At 41.6% G+C, this 18,128-nt stretch overlaps 1 protein-coding gene across 1 annotated transcript in view; it reads right to left on the bottom strand.

Annotated features, from left to right (window-relative positions):
- The window catches only part of tubgcp6 (tubulin gamma complex component 6), a 40,944-nt gene extending 23,427 nt beyond the window's left edge, over positions 1 to 17,517 (bottom strand). Inside the window, exons 1-11 of the mRNA XM_033634159.2 lie at positions 17,221 to 17,517; positions 16,102 to 16,901; positions 15,750 to 15,913; positions 14,723 to 14,936; positions 13,557 to 13,715; positions 13,033 to 13,154; positions 12,808 to 12,871; positions 12,597 to 12,706; positions 10,373 to 10,464; positions 5,815 to 5,954; positions 2,567 to 2,716 (exon numbers count right to left, since the gene is read on the bottom strand). Of these exons, the coding sequence (XP_033490050.2) occupies positions 2,567 to 2,716; positions 5,815 to 5,954; positions 10,373 to 10,464; positions 12,597 to 12,706; positions 12,808 to 12,871; positions 13,033 to 13,154; positions 13,557 to 13,715; positions 14,723 to 14,936; positions 15,750 to 15,913; positions 16,102 to 16,887 (2,001 nt within the window). The 5' untranslated portion in view covers positions 16,888 to 16,901; positions 17,221 to 17,517. The remainder of the gene's footprint in view (positions 1 to 2,566; positions 2,717 to 5,814; positions 5,955 to 10,372; positions 10,465 to 12,596; positions 12,707 to 12,807; positions 12,872 to 13,032; positions 13,155 to 13,556; positions 13,716 to 14,722; positions 14,937 to 15,749; positions 15,914 to 16,101; positions 16,902 to 17,220) is intronic.
- Between the last annotated feature and the right edge of the window lie 611 nt (positions 17,518 to 18,128).

Genomic DNA, 18,128 nt, shown 5'->3' with positions numbered 1-18,128 from the left:
AGCTGCCCTGTAGCTCACCTCTCCTCCTCCACACCTCTGCCAGTCAGCACTGCCAGCAGCACACACACGATATAGGTCATACACACCAGGTTGTTACACTAAATCAAGCAGCGTGCAAGCCCCAGACTTCAGCTGCATCATTATAATGACTCGCTGCTGAAACTCTCAGTACTTGAGGGGCAGTGTCACCATCATGGATCATGTTATGTAAAAAAAGAAACTCCCCTCTCCCTCTCTCTCCTTCCCTCTCTAAAGAGACAATATCGGTGTGATGACTTGTCTGCAGGTTTTTCTTCTCTTCCTGAAGTCTAGGCTTCCCTTGACTTTTAAAAATCCATTAGCTAGCAGAGAGATAATCATGTCCTAATCAACATAATACACCATGTTGACTGCTATGTCTAACACATTCTTAAAGGGCTGCCCCCTACCAAACAGTCGACCAAACATTAGTCGACCAGAAAGGTCATTATTTGGCAAGATTTCATTTGTCGCAGAAAAACAAACAAACAAACAAACGTTAAACTCTGTTAGGAGCTGCACCTCGTCAAAGTAAATCAAAAACTATATAACTGGACCATGTGGGAATTTGATTTGAAAGGACAGGACAGTTAGACAGGAGTCACGTTACAAACCAATCACAGCCCACAGATATCTTTCCCTTCTTCACACTTATAAAAAGCTTCTGGAAGAAGATCAGCTCTGCACTCAGGATTTCAGGTAAATAGGCTATTCGCTGCTTGTTAAGGTTGCTTAGCAACCTTAGACACAACCTGCTGTCGTGCTCTTGAAAGCTTGCACAAAAAAAAGGCACAAGAGTAGCACCCAGTGCCTGACCTCATGTGTTCCAGGTGGTTAAAGACGCAGCATGTGTACGGCCCCTAATTTCCAGGGCTGGTACCTGCGGTTATTCCACAGGCTAGTTAATAACATGTCGGGCAGGAAATCCAAAGTGTGGGATCATTTTGAGAAGGTGAAGGACGAACCCAAGGTCATATGTAAACCCATCTTCATTGGTCGACCACTAGTCTCTATATACAGACTCTACATTCAGTGAATGTAGAGTCTGTAGGCAAACCCCGGAGATCTTGCCTCCGGAAGAAGAGCGGAAGAGCCCTGGTTTCCGGTTGTAGGCTATTTGTAGTCCGCGTGATATTGACCAATCACGTTTGAGCCAGCTGCAGTTGTTGCCAGGTTAAACGGTCCGTGCGGAGAACTAACGAGGCGGAACATAATTGGCGTCACTGAAAAACTCTGAATCCATCGCAATAGAGTATGCCAGTAAACCTGGAACTCCGTTAACGCTTTTAGCACTTCCGGTTCTCTCGTCTAAAAGTCAATACTTTTTTTGAATGGGATTTTGGTAAAATGCCTCAAATAAGGTCTGTGGTTAACAAAAGCTTAAGCGAGTTTCAGGTTTTGTTCTACGACATAAAACACGTCAGTAAATACCCTACTTGTGAATTTTTAAGCTTTTATGTATCGTAAAAAAGGCGGTTACTAACAAGTTGCTCAATACGACTACAAACCCTGTCAGGGACATTAAACGTCATCACCCCTGAACAGGCGAGAGTGCTGTCAGTTTGCCATTACAGCTTCTTATTTAGCTTAAACAGTCTGATTTCCCCATTATACAATGTTTTTAAAATAAAGCGGCCGAAATCAGTCGAAAGCTCAGTGGCGGTGACGTCAAGAGTGACGCGATCGTGGAGTAGTCATGTAGTCCGTTAAAGCCTAACGTTACCTTTTTACTTCTGGCAATCTCATTTAAGCTTCAAATGCGGTATGAAAGGTGTTCATATGTGAAGATTATCTCACTGAACAAAACCTGTAAGTATCATAAACTTGTGTTAGCCACAGAACTTATTTTCTGACAAAAAAAAAAAAAATCACATTCACTTTCTCTTCCGGGAACCAGCGCGATGCTAAACTTCCGGGTTTTGATGTCAGCCCTGGCACACTCTATGGTTCAGCATATTTACTTATATATAAACGGAAGTCGGAACCCATCGACTGTGTTCAGCGTCTGCCGGAAGTCAGACGCCGAATACAGTCGATGGGTTCCGAGAATGGTCGACCACAAACATGACGTATCATCTGAAACATGTCAGGAGCTACATGCCCATTAACCGACAGCGTCATTAACAGGCGGCTCGCTCAGTGTGTGATGTGCACCTGTAGATAAAATATAGGCCTATATTAATGAAGGTTCATTAGTACAGTTTTGTATTTCTCTGTAATGTAGCACAGTGTTAACAATATTACTGATATTATTCTTTCTCACACCTTCAACTCAAACCATTGTGTTGCCCCGTCCAAAATATATCATTTAATAATTAAATTAATGTCGTAAACATGCGGGCGACAAGTTGACTAATGGTTCTAAATGATGACTATTGGGGGCAGCCCTACATTCATATATCTTTCTTTATGGTAATCTGACCAAACCCCTTGTCAGATGTAACTGAGGAGAAGCAATATTACCATAAGTTTAGACAGCAGAAGAAAATGTGTAAATATCACAGGTAAGATGCTACTGTATGGGAACAATATGCATGTGTCTCAGTACTTGCTCTTCCCTGCTGATGGCGCTGTGCTTTGCAACCCTCTCCATGCGTCCACGGTACACAGCACAGTCCCTCTCAATCTCCTCCACCTCCCGGAGGGAAAATGTGACTGCAATGCGAGGAACCGGCAGCTCCGACCAGCAGATGTAGTGCTGTGGACACAATGTGAACAGGATGTTAGTACTTAAAAGGACGCTCATTGTTTTAAGTGTTGTGCTCTGTGATAGTAAAATGAATATCTTAGGGCTGCAGACAAAAAAAGACATCTGAGAATGTCATCTTGGGCTTTGGGATAAAACACTGATCAACATTTTTCTGACCTTTTATACACCAAATGACTAACTGATTAAGAGAATTAAGAAAATAATCGACTAGGTTAATGAACAATGAAAATAACTGTTAGTTCCAACCCCAGTAAAAAGTGTCTATAGTATCATATTAGAGAAAGACACAGCAGAGCATCTGGAATCAGCACATTTTTGATGTTTCAGCTTGAAAAACAACAACCGGTTATCAAAACAGTTCATTTTCTGTTGATGAAATAATTTAATAAATTGTTAATGCTCCAGTACCTTTTGTAAAACATAAAGACATAAAGAGGATATGTTTTATCAGCTACAGAAGAAATCAATGTGCCTTGCAGTGTATTGTCTGGAAATTCTTCTGAATAACTTATTCCCACAGCTGATCCCACACAGTAAACTAGTAGTGCAGTGGGTGTTTTATTCAAAACTTCTGCCACAATGTACTTTTGTTCTAAAAATATGTCATCTCTAGCCACGTCAAACTGAGCGGATAGCCTTTGTTTGGCACATCAGCAACAATCCTTTCACTTTTGCAATGCATAATTTTACATGGTTAACTAAAGGTTAAATAAAATAAATAAAAACATGTATTCATAGCCATCCTGCAGATTGCCCACGAATAACAGACCCCGACACTTGTGGAAATTAGCATATAGAGAAACACTGTAGTTACAGAATCCTAATTAGTCAGGAGCATGGGCTCCGCGGTTCAGGGCAGGTAGGTCGAGTTAGAAAAAAACATAATGTGCCGTTGAATCAGTGAGCGAGTCACAGAGAAGAGAGGAAATTAAATACAATTAGATTACGTAAAAACTTCAGTGCTTCAATTTCCATTAGTCTGGCTAGATAATCTGGCTGTCATCATGCCAAGTGGGGCGTCCATTCATAAGAATACCTCTTAGGGTTTTATGCCGGTGATTTGCAGGCAGCAGTGCTGGAAATCACATGGAAACTCATGGTAATACATTGACTATATGTAGTGCACAATACCAATGGTTTCACCATATGGTCAGCTCTGAGACGTGCAATAATATCATGTAGATTTGAAATGGATTAGTCCATTGTTCAGGCAATATGTAAAGCCAACCATTTGAAAATGGACACATAATGTTAGTCATTTTTAAATCATGAATGTCAAAAGCTTCAGCAAAAATCCTTCCTTTAAATTGTGACATTTTGCTGCACAATACTAATGGTTTGGTGTTTGATGTTTTGTAGAGTAAACAAGAAAAAAAGGCAGCTTAATGGATGACAAACATAATAGTTAGTTATAACCCTATCATTATCTGATTCATGGAACCACTGATTTATTTCATGAACGATTAATTTGGCAATTTTCTTCTTGATTTACTAGTCATTTATTCTGTCTAAAAAATAACACAATAGACTGGAAAATGCTCATCATAACTTCTTAAATTCCAAGGTGCTGTCTTCATATGTCTTGTCTGTCTGACCAACGTTCCAAACCACCAAAATATTTAGTTTACACTCATATCAAACACAGAAAAGCAGCAAAGTCTCACATTTTATGGGGGAAGGGTTCAAAATATTTCACTGTAATTTTTCTGTATATTGACTGAACGATTAATCAAATAATTGTTTCAGCCCTCGATATATCATGTTAGCCCTGCCAAAAAAAAGGAAAAAATTAAGGATGCACGATATTGGATTTTTTGCTGATATCCGATATGGCGATATCTAACATCTTATTTGGCCGATAACCAATAAAAATATCGATCATATCCACTTTTTTCCCCACCTAATCTTAATGATCATCAAGTCTCTTCTGTAGTGGAGTTAACACCATATTATGCATGCGTACTCTTATAGTGTAAGTAGTAAAGTAAGAAAAAGCATGTTGGCTGATTCTATTGGTTCATTTTAAAGCCAATATCAGCTAACACCGATGACGTGCTGATATTATCGTGCATCCCAAGAAAATATATATCTGGCTTTTTATTTTAGCTGCGACCAGCTCTATAACTAGCTCTACCTCTGTTGGTTGGTTGGTTGGTTGGTTGGTCTGCAATTTGTTCCAAAAATATTTCCCCTATCCTTTGGCGGCCACAGTTTTCACCCTGGGAGGCTGAATTTGGCATGGAGGTGTGTGTGTGTGTGCAGGAGTGTGGCTGTGTTCATGCCAACTGTCTAAAAGAGGTGGTGGTAAAAGGGGGATACATGTGCATACGTGGTTATAGCTACTGCAATTGGCACTTGTTCTCTTATAGTATTCAAAACTTTATAGTCGTCAAGTATTTATGTTCACCTTGTTCCGCTTTGTCGTCCTTGTTTTTAGCTGCAAAGCTGAAAGTCCATTTTGTGTTTGTACACTGAAAGCAACATGAGCCCAAGGTCAAATTCCCTGTATGTGCCAAATGTGCTATACTTGGCACAAAAAAGCTGATTAGGATTTTACAAAGCTGGGCTCAAACTGGCAAAAGTCTGTCGTGACAGACAGTGAAACAGTTCAGAGTTCAAATGTCTGCAATAAATGATAAACACACCTCTGCTCCAGTGCCCCAAGAGAATTTATCACTATGGCGATGCATGTGTATTGATAATGTTTTGCAAGAGCGTGTGTCCCTATATGTTGCTGTATTGATTCTTTGTCCCATCCCCTTTGGGTAGTATGGATTTCTAAATGGGCAAAGCATGTTGTGGCAGGTAGATAAGTGTGGATTTGGTGGATGGCAGAGTGGATCTGTGCTTCCCTTAGCCGCCACGTTACATTGAAACAGCAAGAAAAACAGATCAAATATGGTCGGGGATAATCTTAAGGTTTAACGTTTTATATGCCTAATTTATTCACCACAAACATAGATTCTCTTTGTGCTGAATAAATTAAGACTTAATTTAGGTTATATGCATTGATATCTTTACACAACATTCAGCTGCATAAAATCCTCCGTCTGCATACATGAATGTGTTAAATGTGCAAAACAAACCTGTGGGCAACAGATCTTGAGGAGGTTGATGGTCTTTCCACAGACGTACACATCATTGGCAATGTGTCTCAGGAAGATGGGCACACAATCCTCCACGTCCTTTGAGATCAGAGTGTAGCCTTGGATCCAGAAGTGTTTGTCTACACAGATTCAAAGACACCTATTACATGCTGCTCTACAATTTAGACCAACTGGTTTTGCTGCTCCATTATGCCTCAGAAAACAATACAACACACTCACAACTGAAATAAAAAAAAAATAGTAATAGTGGTGAAGTAATAGTCAGACTGCACTGGGCCTAAAACTTTTCCTTATTAGTATGACTTACGAGGCATGGCAAAACTCTGGTCGCTTGAATTAACACTTGGAAATTGTTAGCGCTTAGCTCAGTGATCCTAAGCAAAAAGCATAAGAGAACATGAATGCACTGAGCTTCCAGAGCTCTTTACAGAAAGCCTGCGGCTTGCCAAGAAAGCTTAGCCGCTGATTGCTTCCCTGGCCGACGGACTTCGAGGAGAACAATGACATTTGTGTGTCCTCCAAAAAGCAGGAGTGAGAAGTGCAGAGGTTCACTGCAGGAGTTGATGAGGTGTAGCCGATGAGCAAATGAACCTCTTAGCCAGACAAAGCCGAGGTGATGGTCTGACCTTGAATGGGGTGTTGCATGACATACAATATTTGGACAGGCTGTAATGATTCATATAAAACCATATTTATGGAGTTCTGCCAAAATGAGGCAGTTACAGCGTGTACTCATTTAGGGAACAGGCTTTCATCAAGATTATTGTTTGCTTACAAAAGATTTACCTAATACAGGGCTGCAACTAACGATTACTATCATTATCGATTACTCTGTTGATCATTTTCTCAATTGTTATGTTTATAAAATTCAGACAATAGTAAAAGACATGGCCATTACATTTTGCCAGAGCCATATTTTCAAATGTAGTTTTGTCCCCCCAACAATCCAAAACCCAAACATATCCTGGGAGGATAGCGAGGCTTTTGCAGCTGCTAAACCTTCCATGTAAAACCATGTAATTTTCAAAGCATCTGTAAAGAGTGAAATGCACCCCTACCTGTAGTGACAAGCAAATAGTGTCTCAGTGCTCCTGTACTATTTGCACGCATTTAAATGAGCTAATATGCATAAATTTGGCGCAAAATTGGTCCCTTTCTATGCAAATAAGCCTCACTGCCAAACACTCAAATTCACAAGATCAGCCGTAATAGACACTCACAGTTACAGTGAAATTCTTAGCGTCCTCAGAGAAGTTGTTGGTAACTGAATGTTTTTTTTGTTCTGATTCAAATCATGCCATCTTCTTCTACAGCCTGAAGTGTGTTTAAAACATCAACAGCACTCTGTCATGATTAAATTTCTTCATTCATTTCTTTTCAAGTTTTCTGAAATGCCTCTGCACGTCGTCAGTCAGGACCTGTAACGCTCGATCTGAAAATTTCAGGGGGTTTTTCTCTCTGCCATCGTTCTGCCTACTGTGTTCTCGGGTTGTAACAATCCATTGATCTGGATCGACATATCGATTCAACAATCCAGTATCATCGAAGTGAAAACATTGATCCATGTGGTCATCTTTAGGATACGCTTTCATTTTGGATGGTGGATGGCAAAAAGTGAAGAGAAAGATGACGGGGGTAATTTCATTTACTGGGGAATCACCAGTGTGAAAATAATTTAATAAAAAAAAAAAGGGGTCAACAGACAGAGCACATGCCGTACGTAAACAATGCCGTTACAAGACAAAACACGACGTAACGTTATGGCTGTCTCACTCCGCTAACTTCTCACTACAGCAGTATTAGCTGCTCTGTTTCAACATGTTCGACTGAGAAAACGTGCATGTAGGCTGAAATTCAACCGAGCTGTTCTGTCGAGAGAAAAAGTAAACTAAGTAACAAAATTAATAAGGTTACATATAATTTGTGAAGCTATGAGTGGAGGAAAAAAAGTCTGCTGGCAGGTAAGCTAATTTATGCAATGAAAACATGGTTAAGCTAATAATGTGTCACTCGCAAAAAAACAACTGTTGTGTCTATGAACCTTGAGAGTTGTTACTGAGCTGAATTTGATACCTGTTTTAAACGATGTTGTTAATCCATGTTTTATGGCTGTTTGGAGAAGTTTGCCTTCAGGGTTTTCAGCCACATAGTCCTGAAGTTTTGAGGAAAAGAGAATGAAAAGATTTCTTTCAGGAAGGTCTCTCTGGCAGAAAGCCCTGATGGTTAACTTATCCCATGTGCTGTTTTATGTGTTAATTGGAGTCAGTTTAAAGTAAACTTCACTGCACTTAAGCAATTACAGTTACTTACATTATTTATATGTTGTTTTTGTCTTTTCTGGCCAAAAGCAATAAATAAAGGAGTGGCAGATTCTTCTGTAACTGACTGTGACTGTTATTTGAGCATTTTATCATTTCATATCCATCACAGGCCCCAGATCACACCGTATTGAAAGTGTATTGTGGCAGACTTTGTAATATCTGCACATATCGTATCGTTTTCCAAAGAACCGATATAATATTGTATCGTGATGAAACTGGTAATTTACACCCCTACTGAGTTCTTGGTGCAAAGGCAACATTTACACTTTGCCCTTAACCTGGAAATCCAGATAACCCGCCCCTAGCAAATTCGAATTTGCTCTGCACGGGGATCTGGCCCCGACGAGCAGAGCCCGCTGAATCGCCATTGGAACAATCAGATCAGTCTATCTGACAGAGGCGGGCTCTGGACGGGCGTAACATGATGATGATAGCGTGTGTGCCATAAAGCCGTTTTGCCGACAGGATACGGCAAAAGCATAATATATCAGTTAGCCCCACGGGGCTTACGGCAATGAATACGTCACCTTGTTTTTTGCTCTGATTGGCTATCGTGCTATCCAGTTGCGTGCGGCAGCATTTGAAATGCCTCAGTTAGTGCCACCCCTTGGATAGGAAGGGTGTATCAGTGAGGGCCAGACTCAAATCTTTCTAGATTTGAGTCTTGATTTCCAGGCTACTTTGCCCTTTTTTTGCGTCAGATAGCAATTATCCATGTGGCAAACTGCACTCAGACGCAAAGCTTTATGGGCGTGTTTGCAGTGTAACATCGGTACTGCAGTATCTTTTGTGACTCGCACATTAAAACGGGAAATATAGTGGTTGCAAGTGATGCACAAATCATGGTGGTATCAGCAGCCTCAGTTCATTCTTTGTGAATTTGTGCTACAATAAATGACAGCGATAACAAACAAATCCTTACATCTAAAAAGGTGGCACCAGCCAGAAAGTTGGGAATTTTTACTTGAAAAATAGTAAGAAAATAGTTAACTAATTCTGTTCTGTAAATTGTTTCACCTCTACCTTAATATGTTTCTATCTTGTTTACACGAAAAATACATGATCTGAAAAATAGATGATTTTGCCATCTCTGCACTCAATAACCTCCCCCAATAACCTTGTATGGACCCAGCCCTCCTGAGTGTGATATATGTGTCGGTTGTTCAATGTTTGGTGGTGTTTGTGCATGGTGTTTGTTGGTGGTGTTTTTGTGTACCCAAATGTTGTGACAGTTTGTGAAAACAGATTTCCCATGGGACAATAAAGGCTATCTATCAAACTATCATTCCTATTCTAATCAATATAATGGGATACAATACTGTTGCATTATTATAACTAGAGCTGCAACGATTAATCGACTAGCTGATTGACAAATGTTTTGATAACCAAAAATATCAGACAATTTGGAGGTTCCAGGCTCATAAATGTGAAAATTTACAGGTTTTCTTGATCATACATTAAAGTAAATGTAATTTTGATGACATCCCCTTTTACTCTCTTGGACACTGTGATGGGTATTTTTTCTCTTTTCTGATGTTTTCTAGACCAAATGATTAATCTGTAAATCTATAAATGAGAAAATAATCTTTTTACAGATATAAAAATAATTGAAGCCCTAATTGCAACCCTCACAATAAAATTTGCCTTGAGCCGTTACGAAATGAATGTCTCTTCATATCAAACAGTAAAATTCTGTTAAACCTTCAGTCAGCCAGTTCCTGAAGAGTACAGACGGGTCTGTATGTATCTGCCCTGCGAGGATCATCTCCGCCTGTCTTAACTCTCCTCTTCTGCCCTCCTTAAAGAGCAAAGTCATTAATTGGGCTAAAATATAATAATTCAGCTACACCAGATTTGTCAAGGGCAATTACAGGAGACAAAATGTATGAAAAAACTAATTTATTTCAGAAAGGTTTTGTTACAGCCAGCATGGTGTACCAACTGAAAAGAATAAAGGAAAATTATTTATTTGTGTCTGTCCCTGTGGCTTACAGAGTGGAGATGGCTCTGGTCTCTAAAGCTGTTGTAGCTGATTTTGTTTCCCAGTGATTATCATCCAATAACTTCATGACATCCTTTATAGACACAAGGACAAATCCAACTAGGCAATAAAGGCTGTAATGAAATCTATTTTTTTTTCTGCGAGACAATCTGTCGGGCAGGCTTTTCATTTTCAGAACCCGCTGACTGAAGACGGCGCGTGTGTATCGTCTCACCTCTGAAGCCAAGATAGTCTTCATTGACCTGGATCATGAATTCTCCGTAAACATCCCGAAACACACCACTATACACCCAGTCAGACACAAACCTGAGTGAAGCACAGTAAAAACAGTTAGGCTTTGTTTACACCTGGTATTAACATGCGTCTCTGGTGATCGGATCACAGGTGGACAGCTCTAGGTACAAGTGTGCGTGCACCTAATTCTAATGCGTCTTCAATAAGTCTTGAGATCAGACCACATTCGGAGGTGGTCTAGGCCGCATATAGCCACATTCTTTCAGCAGTGTGAATGCTAATGTGTCCCAGGCCACACTAATGGACTGCCAACTCAGATGACGCCCTTGCTTGTCCTACTCAAACTCCAAACTTAAACTGTCTGTTGCTGGCGTTAAACAGGTTGGATGCAGCACCATGCCCAGAGCCAATCTACTCACAGTCTGGTGAACAGTCAGTTCAACATTTGCCCGATTAGCACAATCTAACATAGCAGTAGCAGCAGTTAATGGTCCCAACAAACTCCCACCAACATCATAATGGCTCAAGGAAACGTTAACTGTATGATGCTAACAGTTAGCCCTGTCACTTTCAAGTCGGAATTTCCAGGTTCACAGTTGGAAATTTCAACCTGAGCGCCCCCCTGAATCATATTTCTGACTCCGAAAGTCAGAAGAACCTCACCAAGCCCTCAGGATCTAATATTTCTGCTCTGCACGTCAACAGTAGTGAAAGCTGTAGTTATTTACTGTTTATTAGCACTTCTGTCTTGAGCCCGGTTTCCACCAAACACTTTCTGTATAGTACCTTTGGAACCAAAAGTAACCCTTCAGACATGGTAACTAAACCCTAGTGTTTCCACCGCAAACAGTACTCTTAAATGTGGGCGGGGTTGTCGTCACTCTTTGCTCCGTTCAGCACTCACTGTATTTCCTCCTTTATCAGTCTGCACCTCGTTTATCGTCCACAGAATGAGGGTGGACGCCCACATTTTCAGGACAAAATAAAACAGGCTGCAGTGAGAGTCTCTCTTGATGAGATATTTAAAAATAGCTGGTTTGTGCATTTAGTCCTCAGGAAAGCACAGGGGTTTAGTGTTGCTAGAGCCCACAGGAACAACACCCCGCGGTGCTTTGTCTTTTCTCCGACTGAGGATTAAAATATATGCTATCCCGGTTGAAATTAATGTATATAAAGGCTTAAAGAACCACAACTAAGCCATGAGCAGAGTGACCGTCCGCTACTGACCAATCAACAGACTGCAGTGTTCACAGCTCCACCTTTTAGTACCAGATCTGTGTGCTAGGTACCCCAACAGAGGGGGGGACCAAAAATGGGGACAGTACGGAACAGTCCCATTGGTACCATCCACAAGTTTTTGCAGTGGAAATGGAAAAAAAAAAAGCGTAACAAACTGAACTGTACCGTATCGTACTACTCGGTAGAAACAGGGCTTTAGTGTGTCTCATTAAAACAGTCATACACACAGTACTGTCCAACTGCTATCTGAGGAAACTTTGCTGGGGTGTTTGTATACGCAAAATAAAGTGTAATGCCTGGCTAGAACTGGTATCATCAACAACATCTTGGTGCTCTGACTAGTTGTAGTGAAGCACAATCAACTCGGGTGTGTTCCAGGCTCCGACCTCAGACTTTAGAGGTAAATGGAACGCGGTATTAGTGTGTGCAGGCCGACTCTCATCAACTGTCCCCAGCGTGGAGCTCATACTCGAGCAGAGGTAGTACCGAGGGGTGCATTTGTCTCATGATAAAGGAGCAAGCAAGAGATAGAGCGTGAGGCAAGGAGGGACTGAGCGAATCAGCGAAGCTCTACAATGAAATAAGATTTTACTCATTTTTAATAGCCTAGTAAAGGCAGCAAGTGTACATGTAGCAAGACAAACCTCCCACAGGTTCAAAACAACAACACATTTAGTCTTTGCAAAGAGAAGTAATGTTTTTGTTTATTTGCATTTAGAGCGGGGAAGTGAGATCCGATCACAAGTGGTCACTTGAGACGCCTGTGGAGACGCATTCTAATGCCAGGTGTGAACAGACAGACTTAGAGCTGTCCACTTGTGATTCAATCACCCACACTGCATGCTAATACCAGGTCTAAACAGGCTCTCAACAAGTTCTGCATATGAATGAAGTAAAGTCATGTCCTTGGGTTGTATCATTTTGTTTTGAGGACACATGCCTGTATGAGAAGCGCAGTGACTGACCGTGTATAAGGTTCGCAGCTGCTCTTCAGCAGCGACAGCAGGACCGGATAGTTCTCGTTGCTGCAGTTATTCTGTGCTTCATTGTACAGGTAGGACAGCAGTTTAACACCCTGAAGAGAGCCACATGGCACTGAGCTGACATCCCATCTGATAGACTAAACACAGCAGTGATGGATGACATATTGCAGTTTGCAGATAAAAGAGCACTCACCACAGGGAAGGTAGCCTGGCCGGCACCCAGAGGCCCGTCGACACAGCACAGTTCTGACAGGTATCTAAGATTAAAAGAAAGCAGGGATTTTTTTGATCTGATGATATTTGCATCAAGATCCTCTTGGACATGACTGCACTGTCGACTGGGTGAGGCTGAAGTTTCCAAAGTGGGAAATTAACACTAAAATAGAAAGGCAAAATAGAAAAAAAGGTTTGACCTCACCTTAGCTGGCGGCCCACTTTGCGGAAGAGGAAGCCAATAGTCAACAGGCTGAGGGTGGGTGGAGTGCTGAGAACACAAGCCCTATAATAATGCAAATATTTCCGCAGACCACCTGTAAAAGCCTTGGAAAGAAACAGTGTTTTATTTTATTTCATTATGCAGGAGTAAAACCACTGAAATAGTTTACCTTCAGTGTAGCTTTATAAATGCACTTGTAGTTTTGCTTTTGACATATTGTGCCTTTTTAACTTAATGTGCCTTCATGGTGTTGGATATTGTTGGCTACAGACTTGTCATTACCATAAACCCTTGTGTATTGAAACTGGTTATATATGTGTGAATAGCTTGTTTATGTGTATTTGTGCTTGCAAACTCATTTGTCTCAAACTGCCCCTTGTGGGACAAATAAAAAGTATTTCAAATTGGATTGAAGACCACAACAATTGCAACAACATTCCCAGTATGAGTAGAGACGGGAGGGGTGAGCACTCCCAACGGTATTAATGACGATTATACAAACATACCTGAAAGACTAGGCCTTTTTTGTCGGCACTCTGCAGAGAGAAGCGACTAAGCCTCAAGTAGTAGGTGCCATATTGGGCCAGCTCCCCCAAGAGACGAGACACACTCTCTGGAGAGGCTCCTGATACGCACACACCGGGTCTGACGTCAAACTGAACGCTCTGGGAAAGAGATTACATATTTACAGATGGTGGACAAAATACAATGAATAACTGTACAGTCTAATAACATCCAATAAAAAGCCCTGCAGCAGAGTCCGTCTTTGTAAAGCTTATAATATTGGATTTCTGTTGAGGCTGTCGGACGGTCACCTCCATGGTGATTTCCGAAGGCATGGTTTGTGGCTGTGTTATTATATCAGACCGCACTACATAATCAGGTGTTTGTTATGTTGTCCATCCCATGGTTGTTTTATGAGAACTGGAAATTCTGAGACTGGACCCTTCTGGGGGGACAGAAATAACACAGACAATATTTTGCAATCTAGAACAACACTACCACAAACCACAGCCTCAAAGATTACCTTTGAGTTTAATAAACACCTCTCTGGCAGTCTCAGCAAAACTTTTAACATTATGAGCCTCACAGAAGTTGCATTCGATGCAAGGCTATAGTATTATATTAGATAGTGCAGCTGTTCATGATACATTGTGTCCACCTCGCCTACCAGCCTGCATGCTAATGACAGGGAGCGAGAACAAAAGGGGCTCAGGGAGTTAAAGAGAAAACAAGGATTCAATTTATGTAGTAAATAACTATGATCTTTAGGGGATATAAAAACTTAATGGGAAACAATAAAGCAACACAAGAGCTCTCCTGCGGTTTTGTTTTTGGCATTAGGAAAATTTTCATTTGTTTCCTCGTCGTTTAATGTATCTTGTCAGGCAACTGACTGTGTTTGACACTGTCACTTTATTTCCTTTAGCAGTTTCAACGTAATATGCTTTTATAAGTCAATTGGGTTTGTTTATACCACACAGGCCCAGATTGGTCATTGATTCTGCTCTCAGTTTCTCTTCTCTCTGTTTTTTTAGTAATTGTATGCTGTCACAGTGCTTTTATCACTTCATTCACTTTTATCACTTCAGTCTGACGGACCCCTAAAACAACATATCAACTGCGTTTTATTGCATTTAAGAGAATCGTAAATAAAGATAATGAAATGCACCTGGTTGAGAGGGAAGGTCGTGGACGCCACTCCGATCAAGACGTTGAGGAGGTCAACTACCAGTTGTGTCTGAGAGTCCAAGGGCAGCGGGAGGAGAGGAGAGGGTGTAGCAGTGCTGACCACCCTCATCTCCCCCTCCCATAGACGGTAGAGCTGGTCGAAGGCCTCCCTGCCTCCCTCTGTTAGGTAGAACGACTCTCTTTTCCCAGGTGGGCTAGTAGGAATAAAAAGTAAAACTTGGTGTTGTGTTCCAGAGATTGGAAAGTGAGACTAAAAACATTAGAAACTATAAGAAGAGTCTCTCTAATAAGTTGATGACTTTTTAGGATATACTCTGTCTGTTACTTGTTAACTGCGTCTTCTGCTTTGCTTTATTTGCTTTACTTTTGTCAATCAACAGAAGTTGTCCTCCTACAACTTAAAAAAATTCTTAATTCCAAGTCATTTAGCTTAGCAAGTTTATTGAAAACAATATTCTTTAGGAAAATATATCTTTTAAAAACATGCCTTTTTTTTTTAAAGATATTTTTTGGGGCATTTTGCCTTTAATGGACAGGACAGGTAAGCATGAAAGGGGGAGGGAGAGAGAGAGGGAGTGACATGCAGCAAAGGGCCACAGGCTGGATTCGAACCCGGGCCCTGCAGCAACAGCCTTGTACATGGGGTGCCTGCTCTACCCACTAAGCCACAGACGCCCCAAAAAAGAACGCCTGTTTATTACAACAACATTTTCACTGGGTGTAAAACATTTAAAATAATAACAATTTTAAGGATTATTTTAACCGACTAGTGTTTCTGGCGCCGTCTAATGAGGGTAGCACCATTTAACCGACTAGTCCACTAATCATCGCACACATCTCTATACTAAATCATTAAAATAAGTGGTAGTTGCAGCCGCTACTAGGTTAAAAAACTGTGTTTTGTAACCGTTTGTTAATGGGATACATCTTAACAAAAAAAATTCTCTAGGAAGTAGCTTGCATGCTAATGATCAAACTCTCAGCAGCACAACTGATGTGTCACTTACCAGCCAACAGACTCCCAGCAGCGGCGCCTTCCAGGCTCAAATGTGCAGAGAGCCTCCCATATATCAATGTCTGGAATGGGGCTGGTCTCTGACTGTGAGTCTGGGGTCAAGTTGGAAGCTGACTGGAAGCCCTCGTCCTCAGACTGATCCAAACATGGCGGGACCTGCACAGACAACAATTACGCATCGTGACATCATTGCCTGACACTGGGGTTTACACCTAAATCAAACACATGTGCAATTATGAAACCACTGATGTGTAAAAATGAACTTGAACTGACCATATGACAAAATACCTCAGACTGAACAAGATGAATTATGTTAGACATCAGACTAAGATATAGTGTCATACCCTTATAGGCAGCCCAGTGACATCAATGTTACTGGGAACAGGAGGCAGGTCCAGTCTTATGTCTATGTCTGAGGTGCGAGTGTGCTGCAGTGCTCCGAACAGCGTCATCCTGGTCTCCCTCTCAAATCTTTCTTCCGTTTCCAATTTAGTTCCCAGAGCCAGCAGCCCTGTGCCTGGAGGGGCATCCATCAACCTCTGAGTTCCACACAAACTCTCCAGAGTCCCCCATTCCTCCCCACACACCAGTCCCCACGCCCGAGCCTCTAGTCTCTGCAGCTCCTCGCTCTGGTAGCCCCAGGGTCGAGGCCTCCGCAGCACGGGCCTCTCTCGTCTCATGTAGTCCCTGCTGAAAGACGTAGGGGGTGGAGGCGCTGAACCAGCTAGATGTACCAAGAGCTCAAGGACTGCGTCTACTTCCTTTAGGCCGGAGGATGCTCCCTCCTGCAGCATCTCCAGCAGCTCCTCCAACCTCTCTGCTTCCTCTCGGCACCCTGCCACCCGCAAGTCAAAACATATCATCAGGACTTTGTTTTTGGCCGGTGTACTAGCTGTGGCACTTGGTCCTGAGGCAGACCCTTTGGTGCCATCCTGAAATAGCTTTGACAGCAGGGCACCATAGGCACACTTCTTGAGAGCTCTGCGGAAACCTTCTCTTGAGACACCACCCAGGGCACGGCGTTTCCATGACACCCCAGACAGGCTGCAATCACACAGGGCACCCAGCAGCTCAGTGATGCTGTTGCTGTTGCAGCTGGACTTCATGCGGATGTTGGGGCTCGAGTACATGATGGCACTGTCACCTGTATCAGTAAAACAAAATGGGATTTAATGGTGCAGCTTTCTGTGTTTCATTTTAGGAACATCAAAAAGGGATACACTGCTCGCCTGAGTGCAAGAAGTATATATATAATAAACGTTTCTATACCGCTGGATTTGGTAAATGAAAGGTAAACTAGACCAGAAAGGTTGAATGCATTGCACCAGAGACAGCTAACGGTAACTAGCTAAGCAATTAGCATGTTAACTAACGTTTGCTAAGTTACCTTCCATCAAACTGCATATTGGAAAAAGCAAGCTCAGTTCTGCTCTGAGCAATAAATGCTTCTTGACATTATTTACCTCCTCGCGATGGTGTGTTTTCCGTTCATTCAGACAATTTCGCATCCGCCCCAGGTGACTCTTTCCAGTGCATGCTAACGTTTGTTGTTAGCAAGACCTCCACATAAACTAGCTGTCCCGCGTAACTTGCGTGACAAGCAGGCAGAACCAAATATGTAGGTCTTCTGCACAGCCCGCAAAATCTTTATTATTCCGCGTTTTTTTGTTCCAGCATACTAGTGAAAGTAAAAACGCTGTGAGGATGTTGATATCGCTAGCTAATTGCTAGCTAGACACTTCATTCATCTTCCATCATCTACCGCGGTGCTTTGACTAAATTAGAGCCCGCCCCTTTGAATGTGATTGGACAATAGAATAATCGGACTCCGGTGATTGGCTAAGAATGTGGCAGCGGCCACGATGATTGGTTATTTCTTTATGTCAATCACAGGTAAGTAAAGCTGTCATTTGCGGACGCGCTTTGCTGCATTCAAGGCATACAGGAAAATTGTACATACCAGTTTCATGCAAGTTTTCAGAGGGTTATCAACAAAACACCGTACAAGTAACTGATAATAATTCTCATTACTTTTTATTTTAAATAAAAAAATAATCATTTTAACGTTTGATGATTACGAGTATTAACATACTATGGTAGGACATGCGGCGGTGACACTTGAAGGAATTTTGTCCGACATTTAGCTCGTTTTGAAGATATAAAATGACTGCAACACTGTCTAAATTATAAGTTGTTAAATATGAATAGGCAAAATAATCAACAAAACAACTGATATTTACAAATCACAGCCATTCAGTTAACATGGGTAAGATAATTACTGTTGCTGTCAACATAATTGCATCGTCGCTCCCATGATCATGAATGCAGCAGGGGAGTATTCAGAAACAGTTACTGCGCGCAATTTGGAAAC

Source organism: Epinephelus lanceolatus, chromosome 5 (genome assembly GCF_041903045.1).
Source record: "Epinephelus lanceolatus isolate andai-2023 chromosome 5, ASM4190304v1, whole genome shotgun sequence".
In the NCBI taxonomy this organism is placed as follows: Eukaryota; Metazoa; Chordata; class Actinopteri; order Perciformes; family Serranidae; genus Epinephelus; species Epinephelus lanceolatus.
This window is presented reverse-complemented; position numbering and strand designations above follow the sequence as displayed.